This window comes from Nerophis lumbriciformis, linkage group LG29 (assembly GCF_033978685.3).
Source record: "Nerophis lumbriciformis linkage group LG29, RoL_Nlum_v2.1, whole genome shotgun sequence".
Classification (NCBI taxonomy): domain Eukaryota; kingdom Metazoa; phylum Chordata; class Actinopteri; order Syngnathiformes; family Syngnathidae; genus Nerophis; species Nerophis lumbriciformis.
Window position 1 is genome coordinate 22,970,001 of NC_084576.2, and position 21,081 is coordinate 22,991,081.

Genomic DNA, 21,081 nt, shown 5'->3' on the forward strand with positions numbered 1-21,081 from the left:
TGCGAATCGTTTTTTTTTTACATGAAGAAATGTATTTTTTGACTTGCAAATAATTTTTTAATTGACGAAAATCTTTTTTTTTAGTTGCCAATTGTCTTTTTACTTGCGAAATTTTTTGTTACTTTTTTATTGAAGAAAATTGTTTCTATACTCGCAAAAAAAATTCACTTGCAAATAATATTTTTTTTAGCTACGCATCATTTTTTAAATTAAATAAAATGGGTTTTTTTAACTGGCAAATTGTTGGACGTGAGTAAAAGCATGTTTGTGTGTTTGTGGAGTTTTGGCAGTAATTTCCCTTCATTTTTGTAGATTTAATTTAAGTAATGTAAACAAGCAATTTACTGAGATTAATTATGATTATTCCAAATTTAAACGTGTGATTAATCTGGTTAAAGTTATTGATCATTTGACAGCACTAGCATTTATGAATGTAACATTTCCTTTTAAAAAATGCTTCTATATGACATTGCACTTGTGTCAAAATATTAGTTTTTAAGGCGTGAAATTACTACCAAAACGCCACAAACACACAAAATGTTTCCACTCACGCTCAATGATTTGCGAGTAAAAACGATTTTTCTTCAATTAAAAAAAATTGTCGCAAGTAAAAAAAAAATTGATTCAAGTAAAAAACGTATTTCTGCAAATAAAACTTACAGGTTGAGCTGGTTTCCCCTCTCTTCTGTCCACCATTTTACTCCCTACTCACCTTCTATTTCTTTGTTATTTTTGGCGGACGGCACCATGCACAAATATCAATAGCCTTGAATTGATTTCCTGGCACCACCTGTCGTTGTCGAGTGCCTGGAAGTAATAAGGATAAGTGTGTGGATCGCACAGGGTGGAATATCACTGGCCAAAATTTTAACTCGAAGAAAATTGTTTTAATACTTGTGAATCTTTTTTTTTTTCACGTGAAGAAAATTGGTTTTATACTTGCAAATAATTTTTTAATTGACGGAAATCGTTTTTTTTAGTTGCCGATCGTCTTTTTACTTGTCAAAAATAGTTGGGTTTTTTTTTAACTTTCGAATCATTTTTGTAATTGAAAAAATATATATTCTTGTGAACCTTTTTTTTTTTTTTTTAAGAAAATTGTTTCTATACTAGCAAAAAAAATAAATTCACTGGCAAACAATATTTTTTTTAGTTACGCATCGTTTTTTAATTAAATAAAATGTTTTGTTTTTTATAACTAGCAAATCGTTGGACGTGAGTAAAAACATGTTTGTGTGTTTGTGGAGTTGTGGCAGTAATTTCCCTTCATTTTTGTAGATTTAATTTAAGTAATAAGCAAGCAATTTACTGATATTAATCACAATTATTCCAAATTCAAAAGTGTGATTAATCTGGTTAAAGTTATTAATCATTTGTCAGCACTCGCATTTATGAATGTAACATTTCATTTTAAAAAATGCTTCTATATTACATTCCAACGAAGAAATTGCATCTGTGTCAAAATATTCATTTTTATGGCGTGAAATTACTACCAAAACGCCACAAACACACAAAATGTTTCCACTAACCCTCAATGATTTGCGAGTAAAAACAATTTTTCTTCAATTCAAAAAAATAGTCGCAAGTAAAAAAAACAATTTTTTCAAATAAAAAAACGGATTTCTGCAAGTAAAACTTACAGGTTAATTTACAGGTTGAGCTTGTTTCCCCCCTCTTCTTTCCACCATTTTACTCCCCACTCTGCTTCTACTTCTTCTTTCTGGCGGACGGCACCATGCGCAAATATCAATAGCCTTAAATTGATTTTCTGGCACCACCTGTTGTTGTCGAGTGCCTGGAAGTGTGTAGATCGCACAGGGGGGAATATCACTGGCAAAACTTTTAACTCGAAGAAAATTGTTTTTATACTTGCGAATAGTTTTTCTTTTTTACGTGAAGAAAATTGTTTTTATACTTGCAAATAATTTTTTACTTGACGAAAATTGTTTTTTTAGTTTCCGATCGTCCTTTTTACTTGCCGAAAAAAAAAAGTTTTTACTCGCGAATCGTTTTTGTAATTTAAAAAATATATATATATACTTTTGAATAGTTTTTTTTTTTATTGAAGAAAATTGTTTCTATACTAGCAAAACATAATCTCACTTGCAAACACTATTTTTTTTTTAGTTACGCATCGTTTTTTAATTAAATAAAATGTTTTTTTTTAACTGGCAAATCGTTGGACGTGAGTAAAAACATGTTTGTGTGTTTGTGGAGTTTTGGCAGTAATTTCCCTTCATTTTTGTTTGGGTATATACCTCAGTCATATTTTGGTACGTGATGCATGCTAACTAGAGATGTCCGATGATATCGGCCTGCCGATATCATCGGACGATAAATGCTTTAAAATGTAATATCGGAAATTATCGGTATCGGGTTGTTTTTTTTATCGGTATCGGGTTTTTTATTTATTTTATTTTATTTTTTTAATTAAATCAACATAAAAAACACAAGATACACTTACAATTAGTGCACCAACCCAAAACAACTCCCTCCCCCATTCACACTCATTCACACTCATTCACACAAAAGGGTTGTTTCTTTCTGTTATTAATATTCTGGTTCCTACATCATATATCAATATAGATCAATACAGGCAACTTCAACCCTAAACTAACACGCTCCCCGGATTGTTGTTAATAATCAAATGTAAACAATCAAATGCAGATATTTTTCTTATGCCTTCTGATCTCTCTCTCTCTCTCTCTATGTCCACTACTTGCTGTACATATCCTACCAAGTCAGACCTACACTGTTCAATATCCATTTCTCTGTTCTCAATTGATGATGACTGATGATAACAACCAAACCTAACCCCCCCCCCCCCCCCCTCCACACCCCGAATTGTAAATAATGTAAATAATTCAATGTATACACCCTGATGATTATCTTGTGTGATGACTGTATTATGATGATAGTACATATCAGTGGCGTGCGGTGAGGTTGATGGCTGGTGAGGCACTGACTTCATCACAGTCAGATTTACAAACATATTAACCCTAAAGAGTATCTTATTCATCATTTGATTGGCAGCAGTTAACGGGTTATGTTTAAAAGCTCATACCAGCATTCTTCCCTGCTTGGCACTCAGCATCAAGGGTTGGAATTGGGGGTTAAATCACCAAAAATGATTCCCAGGCGCGGCGCCGTTGCTGCCCACTGCTCCCCTCACCTCCCAGGGGATGATCAAGGGGATGGGTCAAATGCAGAGGACAAATTTCATTACACCTAGTGTGTGTGACAATCATTGGTACTTTAACTTAACTTTAACTTTACACATACAAACTGTAGCACACAAAAAAGCACATTTAATTAAAAAAACGTTATTATGGTCTTACCTTTACTTAGAAATTAAGTCCATGCGCCGCAACTAAAGCCCTCACTTAAACTTGCAAGATTGAATCTATTTAAAAAAGTGTAACCGAGGGTTTATAAATGTCGCCTATATTGTATGAAACTACAAAATAACAAACACGGAGGCTCCAGTTTACACGAGGACCACTTTATTTACCTTCTTTCAAAAACCTCCGCAACGTGACATCACTTCCGCTCTTAGCGCCTTCAAAATAAGAGCTCAAGGCATATACTGTATAAGAGCGCATAACAGGAACTTAACATCACAAAGAGGAAAGCCCATGAAAATAGGTTACAAAAGTTATTTAATAAGAAGCCAAAAAGTGCAAAAACAATAATGTTCGTGTTGGAGGAGTTGTGAATTAGGTACACCTGCAGTCTGCAGGTGTATCTAATGTTGTGTCCCTGCAGTCATTCACAACTCCTCCAACCCCAACATTATTGTTTTTGCACTTTTTGGCTTCATATGAAATTTTTTTTTTAAATAGATTCAATCTTGCACGTGGAAAGTTTAAGTGTGGGCTTTAGTTGATATAACAATTCTACGGCGGGGGTGCCGGAGGCGAGCCTCACACAGTGCGTCTTTTGCAGCCGTTTTATGATCGCTCAGCACAATAAATACTTTACACACATACAGTTGTTGACAAAATACACTGTACATTATATACCTCAGCTAACTATAAATGTATAATATAGTTCATATAGCAATACAGTCTCACTGCACAGCAGGCCAGCAGTTAGCCGAGTCATTGCGCAATCCATGTTGCGGCACTGAGTGACGTGCCTCAACTGGCTGCTGTTCACCGCACCGTCTCTTCTCAGTATTTGAACGGCAAATGTGAAAATTCAGCGATTTTGAATAAAAATAATCTAAAACTGGTGAAGTTAAATGGAAAATAACTTTATAGTACTGGATACATATAACAATTTAATTTATTTTTTTTCTTTTTACATTTTTTTTCTTTCCATGATGGCAGGTGAGGCCCCGCCTCACCTGCCTCTAGTGACTGCACGTCACTCGTATATATGATAGTATATATCTGTATCATGAATCAATTTAAGTGGACCCCGACTTAAACAAGTTGAAAAACTTATTCGGGTGTTACCATTTAGTGGTCAATTGTACGGCATATGTACTTCACTGTGCAACCTACTAATAAAAGTCTCAATCAATCAATCAATACAGTCTGCAAGGGATACAGTCCGTAAGCACACATGATTGTGCGTGCTGCTGGTCCACTAATAGTACTAACCTTTAACAGTTAATTTTACTCATTTTCATTAATTAGTAGTTTCTATGTAACTGTTTTTATATTGTTCTTTTTTATTCAAGAAATGTTTTTTATTTATTTATCTTATTTTATTTAATTTTTTTTTTTTTTAAAGGACCTTATCTTCACCACACCTGGTTGTCTAAATTAGGCATAATAATGTGTTAATTCCACGACTGTATATATCGGTGTCGGTAATTAAGAATTGGACAATATCGGAATATCGGCAAAAAAAGCCATTATCGGACATCCCTAATTTTTGTAGATTTTATTTGTTATCCGGTTCCCTGCACTGCAGATGTTTATTGCATGTCAGTCACATAAAGAAGGCGGGCTTTTCTCACCAAGCAAAGCATTTCATTGGCTAATCACCATTAAGTACCGCCTCGACGTTGTATTCCACGTTCTGATTCGTCAAATCCGGCCCGGCAACAATCTACGTCATCAATGCAATTAGCTTTGATTGGCGGCTGGCCTGCTCCACATTAGCAGCTCCCCCCCAGCTAGCGAGTCCACAAAAACAAGGCGGGCGAGCGGGGATTGATGTGGGAGCCTCACCGCCATCTTTCTGCTCCTCGCAGACTCCACTCTGCTCCTCTTTCGCAACTCTTCCCTTTCTTCCTTGGGTGTCGCGCCACGTTACGACGCTGACGTTGCCCAGGTGAAGGTAAAAGCGGATTTTTTAGATTTTTTTTTGCTACTCAACGCCGAGCCGGTTGATCCAAGATGGCGTCTGCTAGCTGACAAGTGGGAAATTTGCTAGTTAGCATCCGCTAGCCTAGCTCATGTAAATAACCCCAACGGCGGGAAAATAGCCTGGCTTATCTTTAATCCGCTTCTGCGCGACAATAAACTTGTAAAAATGGAATTCGTCCCGTTCTGTTTTGCTGACGTCAGCTGCTGTTTAGCAAGCGATGTCGCCTGCTCGCTAGTTAGCATTAACGGACGAGGGTGGGGGGGGGGGGGTTGCTTTGTTGCAACAAAGAAATGTCACGAATTTATTTTCCACGTCTTTTACCTGCCAGAAAGCCACTTGGTGGCGGATAAATGCAACCATTCCCCCGTCAAAACGTGCAACCTGCATGCATTGATGCGTTTGCTTTCATATTGTGAATGTTCGTCAGTGACGAGCCCAAACTGTCTAAAACACAACCAGACTGGAATTAATTTAAAAATATATTGCATGTCTGATCGATATGCATTAATTCATGTTGGATCTGTACTGACTTGTTTTTTTATCCCTTCCTCCTCAGCACCGTTTTCCCCCCCATCCTTCCCTATTATCCTTATTCTTTCCACTATTCTTCATTGTCAAGCCGCCAAAGTGGAGAGTGTGATTGCAGAAGGGGGTGCTTCTCGTTTCAGGTAACGACCCTACTTGTTTTTGTTTTTGCAATTCGTCCGCCAGGTCTGTCCCAGGCAGGAATGTCCGGCCCGGAGAATAAAGCAGGATGTGGGGAGGCTCAAAATGTCTGAGACGTGGGTGCTTATGTGTTGATAGGAGTTTAGTGCTTTACTTAGGCCCCGTTTACACTAAGCCGGATAAGGTTATCCGGGGTAAATCCCACCTACCCTAATATGCGCGGAAAATGCGCACGTCCAGCGTTGCTTAGTGATGGGTTGATGAGGCGTCATGAAGCGTTTCGACACATTGCAAAACTGTATTGATACTGTGTCACTAAATACTGACATCTGCTGGACATAAAAAATCCCTACAGGCAACCTATGGACCGACTCAACTGACACTGATTTTATGACCTAGTACAGTGGTTCTCAACCTTTTTTCAGTGATGTACCCCCTGTGAATTTTTTTGGAATTCAAATACCCCCAAATCAGACCAAAGCATTTTTGGTTGAAAAAAAGAGATAAAGAAGTAAAATACAGCACTATGTCATCAGTTTTTGATGTATTAAATAGTATAACAGTGCAAAATATTGCTCATTTGTAGTGGTCTTTCTTGAACTATTTGGAAAAAAAGATAGGTTTTTATTTATATTTATAAAGGATTTTTGAATTGTTACTCTTCCGTATTTTCCGCACTATAAGGCGCACCTAAAAACCACAATTTTTCTCAAAAGCTGACAGTGCGCCTAATAACCCGGTGCGCTTTATTACGATTCATTTTCATAAAGTTTCGGTCTCGCAACTTCGGTAAACAGCCGCCATCTTTTTTCCCAGTAGAACAGGAAGCGCTTCTTCTTCTACGCAAGCAACCGCCAATGAAAGCACTCGCCCCCATAGAACAGGAAGCGCTTCACCCGCCCCCATAGAACAGGAAGCGCTTCACCCGCCCCCGGAAGAAGAAGAAAAAACGCGCGGATATCACCGTACGTTTCATTTCCTGTTTACATCTGTAAAGACCACAAAATGGCTCCTACAAAACGATCCGGTTCATAAAAAGACGCAATCTCTCCATCCGCACACGGATTACTACCGTATTTCACAGCAACTGAACCGCACTGTGGAACGGGAGCACGTACGGTGAATATTCGCTCCACAGGGAATGAGAAGTCATCCTTCACTGTGGTTCTAGCTTGCCATGCTAACTTCCACCCATCCAAAAGAGACCTTTCCAGCCGGCGTCATCATAAAAGCTAACTCGAAGGGATGGATGGATGAAGAAAAGATGAGCGAGTGGTTAAGGGAAGTTTACGCGAAGAGGCCGGGTGGCTTTTTTCACACAGCTCCGAAGGCGAACACACCTTCACTAAGACGGGCAGATAGCGCCGGTCGACATACGCCAACATCTGCCAGTGGATCGTAAATGCCTGGGCAGATAGTTTCGGTCACAACTGTGGTCCGACCTTTCCGGAAGGCAGGATTCACAGAACTGCTGCACAACAACAGCGACACTGACTCCGGTGACTTCGACGAGACGGAACCGGCCATTTTGGATCCCGTATTCGCCCAACTTTTCAATTCGGACACCGAAGACGAAGAATTCGAAGGATTTACGAATGAAGAATAACTTCAGAAGGTGAGCGCTATGTTTATTTTGTGTGTTGTGACATTAACGTTCGAGCAACATTATGTTGCTATTGTTCTACACCATTTTGAATTTTACTATGTTTGTGATTGCACATTTGCGTACATTTTGGGACAGAGTTGTTAGAACGCTGGTTTTCAATATATTATTAAAGTTTGACTGAACTATCTGACTGTTTTTTTGACATTCACTTTAGCGCAGCGTTTTTTTGACATTCACTTTAGCGCAGCGTAGGCGCGGCTTTTAGTCCGGGGCGGCTTATTGGTGGACAAAATTATGAAATATGTAATTCATAGAAGGTGCGGCTAATAATCCGGTGCGCCTTATAGTGCGGAAAATACGGTATTTAAAAAAAATCTCACGTACCCCTAGGGGTACGTGTACCCCCATTTGAGAACCACTGACCTAGTATATACAATAATATAAACCAAGTCATTGTATTTCATTTAGGATTATTTCATATCTTCATTTAAATAAAAATATAATTTTATCTTTTTTTTATATACAGTCAATAAATAATGCGAACATGTATCATAACATGGAAATCTAAGAGAACGTGTTGTGAATGAGGATGCTTGTGGACTGGGAAATTTTATTTTATTTTTTTTACACATTTTTATTTAAAAAAAAAAAAGTTTTTCCAACGTATTAAATTTTAGGCTATTTCTCTTCTTAGTTATTATTTCTCCGGTTGTAGAAAAGACCCGCTCACAGGGCACAGAGGAGGCGTCAGTGCGACACAGTTCACGTATTGGTCACGTGACCGAAACAGCCCATGATCGGTCACGTGACTTTCTAAAAGCGGTACGCGCACCGACACAGGGTTTCGCTCTATGAGCTCGACGCATGCGCCGATGCATCGGTGTTGCCGGACCCATCACTAGTGTTGCTTTGTGTGCAGTTCTTAAATTTAACTTATCTGAACAATATCCAGTGTTGTGGTATTTCAATGAACTGGAATCCGGTGTGCTGTGGGGCCCTATTGTAGTGAATCACACTAAAAGTACACAATGTGACAAAGAACATTTTACAACAATCAATCTCGGGATCTAGATATCTGGTCAGGACACTCACTTGTTTGCCTTCACCTTCATTGGCCATTCGTTTTTGGTGACTTTATGTACCGTATTTTTCGGATTATAAATCGCTGTTTTTTTTCATAGTTTGGCCGGGGGTGCGATTTATACTCCGGAGTGACTTATGTGTGAAATTAACACATTACCGTAAAATATCAAATATTTATTTAATTCCCGTAAGAGACGAGGCGAATGTCAGCAATCGTCACACACACGTCTACCAATAAAAAAAATTGGCGGGGGCGGGTCATGGCAGAAGTGCATTGTGGGTCATGGGATGCTACCTGCTACTATGTCCGTAGCTATAAAAATGGATCATTTCAACATTGGCGGTAACTTATAAAAACTGAGAAGGGCTGAACAAAAATGGCACCAAAAAGGAACTCATATGCTGCAGATTACAAGCTGGACGTAGTGAAATATGCAGCAGAAAACTGCAAGATGAAGCGGCGCATACCTTTTGGAGTTGGCAGAGTTGTTTAGAAACGACACAGAGGAAGAAGATTTCATGGGATTTAGCGATTAGGAGTGACAGATTGTTTGGTAAACGTATAGCATGTCCTATATGTTAGTTATTTGAATGACTCTTACCATAATATGTTACGTTAACATACCAGGCACGTTCTCAGTTGGTTATTTATGCGTCCTATAACATACACTTACTCAGCCTGTTCTCTATTCTTTATTTATTTTAAAGTGCCTTTCAAATGTCTATTCTTGGTGTTGGATTTTATCATATAAATTTCTCCCAAAAATGCGACTTATACTCGAGTGCGACATATATGTTTTTTTCCTTCTTTATTATGCATTTTCGGCCGGTGCGACGTATACTTCGGAGCGATTTATAATCCGAAAAATACGGTACTCTGGACCTAGGCGTTGAGTCCGCGACATACATGGCGGACAATAACTGATACAGTCTGCTTTGCCAGTCCAAATGCATTTGACGTTTTCTGTAGTCTTCCCTCGACGACCAGGTAATACAAAGCACACGCTACCTTTTTTTTTTTTTATCACATCCACGGGAGCTCGCATTCTCGTTGACTCTCCTTCGACAAATGGACAAAGTTTTTCGCTAAGTAGAATCACAGCTGACCTGAAATAGCTGTAATCGCTTTCTCTAAAGGTATTCATGTGTAATTTCCACATGCGTCTGTACAGACGGAAGGAGAAACATGGGCATGTCTGGATAACTCGTCTCCATATTTCCAGTGGTTAGCTCCGAGTTACGAAACCGCTTTATTATAAAGCTGGCTGTGGGGCGTTCTATCTGATGTCACTTCCTGTGTGGGGCGCGGTCTTTCTGGCGTCACTTCCTCTCCGAACTCAGTTTGTAAACGATCAATGAGTCAATACAAAGCTAAGAGCCGGAGATTCAAGAAATACACGGCGCACTTAACCGTGTAAAAAAAATTGTCCGAGGGGTTATCTGGCTTAGTGTAGACATGGTCTTAGTCCTGGGGTTGCCGGTGGCAGCACAGACCCACAACATTGTGCGTGATTGCAGTGTTAGATACGCCGCACACGTCCGGCGCCACAGTGGATGGATTCTAATAACCCTGAAGCATAAACACGGCATCAATCAAAAGCTCCGCCTCTGGCGGGGACGCATTACCATCCACGATCGACTATTACGATACAAATATTCTGTCTTTACAAAGAAAACTCTTGTCAGAGAGGTAGTGATTTAATAGGTCTATTATTTTGCATGTGCAGTTATGATTCGGTGGTACCTCTGGTTTTATTAGTTACAAAAGTCAGACAAAAACTTTTTTTTTTTTTTATGTGATTAAACCATGTAATTTGTTCTAGACTAGTGCTGGGCGATATAGCTGAAAACTGTTTGAAAGTGTTTTATATCGGTTGACATCGGACGTTATTGATATTTTTATGACCTATGTTTAATAAGGAGCAGGAGAAAAGCATATGAAATGCAAACATGATTATTTTAAATGTAGCCTTCCTCTGATTTATAATGCCCTCAGCTATTAAGGCAGAAAGGAAATGTCAAAACAACCATTGAAAATACTCAATGTAAACAAAGTTGTAAAATCACTTTGAACATTTAACAATTACAACAATCTAAAATGCTTAAAGTGTAAACAGAGAAACTTGAGAACTATTTTCTGCAGATTTAGTGCCAAGAAGTTACAGCTCTGCTCTAAAGGGTGAGCGGCCAAGGTGGTGTGGTATTAGTAATCTTGCCTTGCATCGTTAAAATGATTACCGAGCGCGCCACCGCTGCTGCTCACTGTTCCCCTCACCTCCCAGGGGGTGGAACAAGGGGATGGGTCAAATGCAGATCAGTGGTACTTTAACTTTACAGACCACATTGGTCTGACTACGGTCCCTTTTTAAAGAATCCCAAAAAGTGCCAAACTGTCCAGGTGATTTTCTTCATTTTGACTTCCTCTTCTCACTCCATGCAAAGAATCCACCGCCAAACTTGTTGATGGAGTTACCCGATTGGTTGTTAGCGTAATCCCTTTCTATATAGAGTCGCTTTTACCCTCACCTGGGCAACGTCTATATATATATATATATATATATATATATATATATATATATATAAATAAATAAAAGCAAGGTCCATAAAGACATGGATGACAGAGTCTGGTGTGGATGAACTTGACTGGCCTGCACAGAGTCCTGACCTGAATCCGATAGAACACCTTTGGGAACTGAGACTGAGAGCCAGGCCTTCTCGACCAACATCAGTGTGTGACCTCACCAATGCGCTTTTGGAAGAATGGTCGAAAATTCCTATAAACACACTCTGCAACCTTGTAGACAGCCTTCCCAGAAGAGTTGAAGCTCTAATAGCTGCAAAAGGTGGACCGACATCATATTGAACCCTATGGGTTAGGAATGGGATGGCACCTCAAGCTCATATGTGAGTCAAGGCAGGTGGCCAAATACTTTTGGCAATATAGTGTATATTGACATAAGAACCCTATTTCAGACAACCAAAAATATGAACACAAAAACACATTTTATGGAGAATAATTATGGATTTATATGCAGAAAACAATGTGAAATACATGTAAACAATGATCGAAATGGACAAATGAACATTTGCCTTTTAGCAGTCTTATTTATTCATTTTTAAAGTGCAGTTACTGAGTCACCAATGCGTGGGACTCTTGTTTTGGGGGGCGGGAGGAGGTGCACTCGATTCCACAGAGTGGTACGTGGGTGATGGAATTGGTTTGCTATGAGCGTCAATTGGCCGTATGAAAACACTAATTGAGAGAGGCATTGCTTGAGTTTCTGGTCCAAATGTTGAGTGATGGCAAAATGTAGGGAAGAAGTGGTATACATGTATGTACTGGCTGCTCAGTACAATAATAATAGTGGAAGAATGCCATTTGCTTCGGAAACAGAGCTGCGGTTTGTCTTTAGGCAAAGAGACTCGCCTCTCAGTCGCTCATAAAGTTAGAACGGTTTCTACTCTTGCCTCTTAGGGAAGACCGAGATCTTTAGCAACCGGTGTCTTTCTATGTGATGCTGGCGTTACAGGTGGTTCTTAGGTCCGATGTGTTGTAGCGCAATTTTTTTCCCCTCATTTGCACAACCTTTTGTGCAAGTAGCACGCATAATGTCTTCCCCTGAAATAGTGAAGAAGTCCCACTCGATCCACACCATGTTTGTTTACGAGTTCAGCGTAATTTTACGACGCACGGCATATAATAGAGCTTGATTTGCTCACCCTAACCCACCTACAGCCAAGTATGGGTAATCTCACCTCATTGAAGCGCTTGTTTTTTTGTTTCATTTTAAAAAAGCTTGGACTATTTGGAATACTATATAACTTTGGATTTTCCCATGGACTTCGACAGTTTACGAAGGCTTTGAATAATTTTGGCCATGCCACTTTTTGTTCAAATGTACGTAAAAGCTGAGAAACCGTATTTTCCACAAAGATGCCTCTTGTACATCGTTGTATCTTGTTTGAGACGCCTGTGTCATTTCAATCAAAACTTAATGGTTGAATGAAAGTAAGTTTTGTTATATTTAATTTGTATTAACATATAAAAAACACTTATTGAGGTGTGGCGGAATTTATTTTGCCATGGCGGCCCGCCACACTGGAGAAATTCTGGTAATGTCAAACTTGTGAGTCCAGCTTGTGCTTGACGTGCTTCTTGTGTTCCCTGCTGCAGTGCTTCTTCGGGGGCAGGAGGTGGTAGGGGTGCACCTCAGCACTATCCCAAGACTGTCGGCAACAGGTGTGTCACCGCTGCATGCCCTAATCGCACTCGCTTTAACTTCAGTCGCCGGTAGCATGTCACCAGGTTTTTAATCTTAGAGCAGATTGGCGAGTAAAACACGGCTGGGTCCATTTAAAGATCAGGCAAACAACACGTGGACTTGTTGTAGTCCAGATGTCTGCGTAAACAGTCCCAAGTGGACTGTCTGTGTGCGGGAACTGTGAAGTAACTGTCACATGTGTGCTTCCTCAGCGAGTTCCTGGGGAAAACCCCAGGGCAAAGCGTTCAGAAATGGGTTCCTTCACGAAGCACTAGACGAGATGTCAACTCCAGCAACGAAAAAGAGCGACATGATGCCATCTTCAGGAATGTGAGAGGGTGAGGACCAACTCAACACTCTTCAACTAGAATTAGAGATCGCCCAATATTTGGCATTTTGACGTATGTCGCTATCGGCCTTTTTTTTTTTTTTTAACAACAAACCACCCGAGTGCAGCTGGGATAGGCTCGAGCCTCACCATGACCCCGAAAGGGACAAGCAGTAGAAAATCGATGGAGGACTAAATCAGCAGATGCAATATACCATTTAGTATTAACAAAAATATTAATATCGTCTACAGCAGTGTTTTTCAACCAGTGTGCCGTTAGATAGTCTGGTGTGCCGTGGGAGATTATGTAATTTCACCTAATTGGGTTAAAAATATTTTTTTACAAACCAGTATTTATAATCCGCAAATGTGCCGTTGAATGTCGGTGCTGTCTAGAGCTCGGCATAGTAACCGAGTAATACTCTTCCATATCAGTAGGTGGCAGCAGGTAGCTAGTTGCTTTGTAGATGTTGGGAACGACAACGATGGTTTGCAGGTAAAAAGGTATCTAATGCTTAAACCGAAAATAAACAAAAGGCGAGTGCAGCTAAGGAAAGGCATTGAAGCATAACAAAGCTAAAACTAAACTGGCTGCAAAGTAAATAAAAACAGAATGCTGGACGACCGCAAAGACTTACAATGTGTGGCGCAGACGGCGTCCACAAAGTACATCCGAACATGCCATGACAATCCACACCAAAATAGGAGCGCAAGACAATAACTAAAATACTACACACAGGAAAACACCCAAAAAAATCAAAATAAGTCACGGGGTGATGTGACTGGTCGTGACAGTACACCTACTTTGAGACAAGAGCTATAGTGAAGCATGCTTGGTTATGGTTTGAATTCATATCCAACAATTGCGAGAACGACTTTCTACTGTCAATATCGGCCGCTGAGTTTCATTTTTTTATGTTTTCTGCTGGTGGTGTGCCTCGGGATTTTTTCAATGAAAAAAAATGTGCCTTGGCTCAGAAAAGGTTGAAAAACACTGGTACAGTACGGCTCCTATGCTTGTCAAAATTTCCAATTTTTTCCCTGGAAATCCAGTTTTTGTTCTTCTTTCCTAGCGTCTTCTAGTCCTGTTTTTGTTTATTTTCAATACTGCAACAATGTAGTCTGTCGAAAAGCCTTCATCTGCAACACTCGGAGCGTGGGCTCATTAAATGCGCACCGCGACTTTGGTGTTCCGTGATTCAATCAAATAACGACAGAAAATATATCTCTGCTAAAAATCCAAACTTTGTGCAAATATCTTGACCAAATAGAAATTATTATATAAGTATAAAAAAAAGCAGGTGGCAGCTCACACACTCTCATACTTTCTGTATCATTCATGCAGAAATGATCTATAATCTACGTGGAGGCGCACATAATTGTTTTTATTTAAATGTCGACAATATTTCATGGTTCCTCACGAGGAAACCTTGCAATTTATTCTATAAATGGATGGCGAGTTATTGTGATGTAGAAAAATCCCATTATTCCTTACCAATTTTCCCAGGAGATTTTCTATATTTTATAATGCAATGTTGATGCTCCTCTTAGACACATGTAATGAAGGTGTTTGTTTTTTGCTGCTAAATTACACGTCATTAGGGCCGCATAAAACATTATGTTGCTACTGGTCCCACGTTTCCCAAAAAATAAAAACAACTTAAAGCCTTGTTCAGCCGTTTACTGACAAATACTATCATGTTTAAATAACTTTTACTGCAAAGGAATATTCGCTCCGAATATCATTTTTGGCCTCCTTGACTACTACTAATACTGAAAAAAACATATCTGTTGATCTCTGAGGAAAAACTCCATTATTTTTGTAAGCCTAACTTGTCCAAGAGGGTACACAGCGTCTTTCTCGTAATGAATTTGGTTGCATCAATCTGAAGGTTTTTGCCCAGACAGCTCAACATTTTTCCCAATCACAGATTATGTTGCCACCATTTTTTGTTAAAGGGGAACATTATCACCAGACCTATGTAAGCGTCAATATATACCTTGATGTTGCAGAAAAAAGACCTTTTTTTTTTAATCGATTTCTGAACTCTAAATGGGTGAATTTTGGCGAATTAAACGCCTTTCTATTATTCGCTCTTAGAGCGATGACGTCACATCGGGAAGCAATCCGCCATTTTCTCAAACACCGAGTCAAATCAGCTCTGTTATTTTCCGTTTTTTTCGACTGTTTTCTGTACCTTGGAGACATCATGCCTCGTCGGTGTGTTGTCGGAGGGTGTAACAACACGAACAGGGACGGATTCAAGTTGCACCAGTGGCCCAAAGATGCAAAAGTGGCAAGAAATTGGACGTTTGTTCCGCACACTTTACCGACGAAAGCTATGCTACGACAGAGATGGCAAGAATGTGTGGATATCCTGCGACACTCAAAGCAGATGCATTTCCAACGATAAAGTCAAAGAAAACTGCCGCCAGACCCCCAGGAAAAGAGAGCGGATGAGGGTATGTCTACAGAATATATTAATTGATGAAAACTGGGCTGTCTGCACTCTCAAAGTGCATGTTGTTGCCAAATGTATTTCATATGCTGTAAACCTAGTTCATAGTTGTTAGTTTCCTTTAATGCCAAACAAACACATACCAATCGTTGGTTAGAAGGCGATCGCCGAATTCGTCCTCGCTTTCTCCCGTGTCGCTGGCTGTCGTGTCGTTTTCGTCGGTTTCGCTTGCATACGGTTCAAACCGATATGGCTCAATAGCTTCAGTTTCTTCTTCAATTTCGTTTTCGCTACCTTCCTCCACACTACAACCATCCATTTCAATACATGCGTAATCTGTTGATTGCTTAAGCCACTGAAATCCGAGTCTGAATCCGAGCTAATGTCGCTATAAACTTGCTGTTCTATCCGCCATGTTTGTTTGTATCGGCATCACTATGTGACGTCACAGGAAAATGGACGGGTGTATATAACGATGGTTAAAATCAGGCACTTTGAAGCTTTTTTAGGGATATTGCGTGAGGGGTAAAATTTTGAAAAAAACTTCGAAAAATTAAATAAGCCACTGGGAACTGATTTTTTTATGGTTTTAACCCTTCTGAAATTGTGATAATGTTCCCCTTTTTATAGAAGAAAAGCAAGAGAGAAATACAGCTGAGGCTCCTAGCTGGTATCTAATTAAAATACACCAGTCATGTGTCACTAAATCCAGTTGACAGATTTATGTCCGTTTCAACCATATTTTATTTAATTCCTTCTTACATGATGCTTGCTGTGTACCTAAAACTAACGCATCTTGGGACTTTGTGAAATACCGTATGGTGTTTTTATGTTTGTCATCCAATCTCCAGCATACTCAACAAACTCACGCCTGAGAAGTTTGACAAGCTATGCCTTGAGCTCCTGAACGTGGGCGTAGACTCCAAACTCGTCCTAAAAGGAATCATCTTGCTGGTAGGCGCCCTGGACCACCGGAGCGCACATGTTTGCGTTTTGTGGCCGCTGACCGCTTCCTCTCTGCATTCCAGATTGTGGACAAAGCCCTAGAAGAGCCCAAGTATAGCTCGCTCTATGCTCAGCTATGTCTGCGCTTGGCAGAGGACGCACCAAACTTTGACGGCCCTTCAACCGAGATCCAAACATCCCAAAAGCAGAGCACAGTGAGTGGGCTTCCTGTTTGTGAACACGTACATACCACCAAACCCAGAAAACTCACATCTCTACCTTTTTGAAGTACATGTCAAATTCAATTAGTTTTTGTTTTACTAGAGAAAAAATATATATTTTTGGTCCCTCGGCTGACAGGCAGCTTTAGCAGTTTACTGTGAATGTTCATGCTTTCCTGACTTTATAATCATGACTGCCATTGCGGGAAAATAAACTTAGTTTCTTTAAAGTAAAGGATGAGGACAAGCGTGTTACGCACAGAGTGAGAACAAGCCAAGAGCAGGCATGCTAATCGCTAAGCAAGCTTGAAACGACACAAGTGCTTAGTAAAGGTTAAGAAGCGTGGATGGAAGTGTGTTACAGCAAAACGTAAGCAGTAATTAAGATGAATACTGGCTAAAGAGAGGATAATATAACTGTTGCTGTGTTGCAATCAGGCATACATGTAAGGAGAGGGCAGATCGATCCATATGATCATAGTGTCGAGGGATTAAACGGTAACGATAATAATTGGGGTAAAACTCCAGACAGCTGGTATTACCGTATCAAATTAAAATGAATGACAAACCGTGCTTAATAAACACACTTTCAGAAACTTATGGACCGGTTAGCGTTAGCTTGCTAGCTAGCTTCAATGCTAAAATGAAAACTAGACATTATCGTCTTTCCCCATTATATGTCATACCTCAAAATTTCAAGGTTCAACTTTATTGTCCCCGCGGGGAAATTTGTCTTGGGCACAGTGCATCATTGCTTTCTTAACATACACAAAAACAACAGAACAAAAACACAAGCACAGACACAACCACAACCAGACAACTAACATTTAAACATCAGAACATGGAGCTTGATAGACATAGGTGGCACTTTGATGTAGGCATAAAATCTACAGTATGGAGATAAAGTACCAGTGTGCATTGCACTAGAGCTCATGGATAAAGTGCTGTGTGCTTAGTTCTGAAGTGCTATGTGCTAAAGTGCTATGTGCTAACCTATGTATTAACATTCTATTGCACACAACCTTATATAAACACATATCAAAATGACTAAGATGCATATTGTATCTTCTCCCATTTTTTTCTTATTTTTTTCAAACACAAATAACTTATGGAGACAGTATAATAATTGTTTCTTCTGCCAAGAATGTATATTGTCTATTATATTAGGAAAGAAAATACAACTTGGTTCAAATTTGCATGTAAGTACTTTGAGCACATTAAACAATACCTTGATAACAGTGATCAATTTGCTCCCAATAACAGTGACATTGCTATTTTGTTATATCCCCGGTGTCAATACCAACAGTCGTATCAGTGTATGATACTAGAGTGATAGATATATTTTTATTTCCTAAAAGTCTGTTTTTGGTTCATGTTTACAATTTGGTTCATGTTTACAATCAGCGAATGTATTTATTTAATTCAATAAATAAAATGCACTTCTTAGCACTGTCCTTCGCACTCTTATTCTTTATTTCCACGGTTGGCATTCGCTATGCCAGCTAGTAATGAGTAGGTATCGGAATCTGCTGCAACCTAAAGCAGAAAATTAGCTGAGAGACAGTTTTTATCTTTAAAAATCCATACTAGTACACAACGGTACCAGATATCTGTACTTCAATGTGTGTTAATAAATACCGTATTTTCCGCACCATAAGGCGTCCTGGGTTATAAGCCGCGCCTTCAATGAACGGCATATTTCAAAACTTTGTCCACCTATAAGCCGCCCCGTGTTGTAAGCCGCATCTAACTGCGCTAAAGGAATGTCAAAAAAACAGTCAGATAGGTCAGTCAAACTTTAATAATATATTAAAAACCAGCGTTCTAACAACTCTGTTCACTCCCAAAATGTACGCAAATGTGCAATCACAAACATAGTAAAATTCAAAATAGTGCAGAGCAATAGCAACATAATGTTGCTCGAACGTTAATGTCACAACACACAAAATAAACATAACGCTCACTTTCTGAAGTTATTCTTCATTCATAAATCCCTCGAATTCTTCTCCTTCGGTGTCCGAATTGAAAAGTTGGGCGAATGTGGGATCCAAAATGGCCGGCTCCGTCTCGTCGAAGTAATCTGAGTCAGTGTCGCTGTTGTCCAGCAGTTCTGTGAATCCTGCCTTCCGGAAAGCTCGGACCACAGTTGTGACCGAAATATCTGCCCAGGCATTTACGATCCACTGGCAGATGTTGGCGTATGTCGTCTGGCGCTGTCTCCCTGTCTTGGTGAACGTCACGTGTGTTCGCCTTCTGTCATCCACTGTTCCCACGCAGTTAGCAGTCTAACTTCGAATGCCCTGTTGACACCAATATCTAGCGGCTGGAGGTCTTTTGTCAATCCACCCGGAATGACGGCGAGTATTGAATTAAGCGCGTAAGCGTGTCTCTTAATGTGATGTTATGAGCTAGCAAATATAACAACTAGTACACTACCCAGCATGCGCGGTAGCCCTGAGAAGCGTTGTTGTATGCTGGCAGTTAGAATGTGGTTATGAGCACGCTGTGAGTAAACGTTGAGAACTCAGTTAACACGCCTCGTCTGCATTATTTATAATTAGACAGACAACACACTTAATAGGAGCCATTTTGGGGTCTTTACATAAACACACAAATGGAAATGAAACGTCACATATCCCAGCATGCACCGCGCGCTTCTTCTTCTTCTACGGGGAAAATAGATGGCGGCTGTTTACCGTAGTTGAGAGACCTAAACTTTATGAAAATTAATATTAATATTAACCCATATATAAGGCGCACCGGATTATAAGGCGCACTGTCAGCTTTTGAGAAAATTTGTGGTTTTTAGGTGCGCCTTATAGTGCGGAAAATACGGTACTGTTCTTGATCATTAAATTAAAAAAATTATCGCAACATTTAAAGAAACTGATTATAACTGCTATTCAGTTATATCTTGTTTTTATTACCACATAGTCTCATTTGCAAGTATGACACAAAGTCAAAGATGTTTGCTAGTCAGTTCAGCCTTTGTTGAATCCAGTCTTGTTGCACCCTAAAAGTGTTAATACTGCAAGTATTGTACTTATTACACACCAACTGTTTGATTCAAACGTGCATCTTATTTTTATTTTTTTATAACTGCTATTAAAAAAAGGAAGCAGATTGGGTGCCCATCCCTTTTAGATCCTTTTCCCCCCACTGTGATAAAGTAAATTTTACTGTACTGGTAGAACTTTTTTAATCTTGCGCTGTTTGTGCTGCTCTTCCAGACCTTCAGAAGACTGCTGATTTCCAAGCTTCAAGATGAATTTGAAAACCGTGCCAGAAATGTTGAAAGTAAGCATACTGACAGTGTGGATGTTGTTGCTTCATTTGTCCCTGCTAACCGCCTCCTCTTGTCCCTTCTAGTCTATGACAAACATGACAACCCTCTTACTTCTGAGGAGGAGGAGCAGAGAGCCATTGCCAAGTTCAAGATGCTTGGCAACATTAAATTCATCGGGGAACTTGGCAAACTCGACCTCATCCATGAATCTATCCTCCATAAGTGCATCAAAACGGTACGTGTCCCCTCTTTGATTGAAAGCCATGGCAGTTCTTATGAGAACCTGGTGTGACCTCCTCCTGCGTGCTTGCTCTTTTTGTATCTCCTGAAGCTTCTGGAAAAGAAGAAGAGAGTCCAACTTAAGGATATGGGCGAGGATCTGGAGTGCCTCTGTCAGATAATGAGAACTGTTGGGCCGAGACTCGACCATGAGAAAGCAAAGGTACAGTCTTAGAGTCAATATTCGAACTTAGGCATGTGCCGATCGATCAGCCACCAATCAGTATCATGAAAAAGTATGTGATTGCCATTGCTGTTTATTGCCTTTTAATATCGATTACAAACGCTGATTTATTTGTGTGGCTAGCAGCTAACATAAACAGTGTGGATTCGCTCCCCTAAGCTAATAATAATCACCTGCGTTACGACAAATAAACTGTATTTCTTGAATTGTTTTGGGGGCCACATTTGCAGAAAGCTCAGGCCCGGGGGGCCGGACTTCCCTCTTCACTATCATACATATTTTGTATATTTCGGAGAACCAGCGTCCTTTACAACATACATTTGATTTAGGTGTATTTATTTTGTCAGAGTTACGGAAGTGATCTGCTGTTTTTAAGGACCTTCTCCAAAAAATCTCATCAAATGTCATCTCTATGACAGCGCTCTTTTTTTTTTTTTTTT

General features: G+C 39.7%; 2 protein-coding genes across 2 annotated transcripts in view; one reads left to right on the forward strand and one right to left on the reverse strand.

Annotated features, from left to right (window-relative positions):
• LOC133572070 (alpha-1,3-mannosyl-glycoprotein 4-beta-N-acetylglucosaminyltransferase C-like) overlaps positions 1–21,081 on the reverse strand; it is a 490,538-nt gene that overhangs the window by 404,179 nt on the left and 65,278 nt on the right. The gene's annotated exons all lie outside the window — the stretch shown is intronic.
• The window catches only part of eif4g2b (eukaryotic translation initiation factor 4, gamma 2b), a 31,045-nt gene continuing 15,855 nt past the window's right edge, over positions 5,892–21,081 (forward strand). Inside the window, exons 1-7 of the mRNA XM_061924724.2 lie at positions 5,892–5,990; positions 13,152–13,277; positions 16,578–16,680; positions 16,755–16,886; positions 20,123–20,189; positions 20,262–20,413; positions 20,510–20,620. Of these exons, the coding sequence (XP_061780708.1) occupies positions 20,330–20,413; positions 20,510–20,620 (195 nt within the window). The 5' untranslated portion in view covers positions 5,892–5,990; positions 13,152–13,277; positions 16,578–16,680; ... (1 more) ...; positions 20,123–20,189; positions 20,262–20,329. The remainder of the gene's footprint in view (positions 5,991–13,151; positions 13,278–16,577; positions 16,681–16,754; positions 16,887–20,122; positions 20,190–20,261; positions 20,414–20,509; positions 20,621–21,081) is intronic.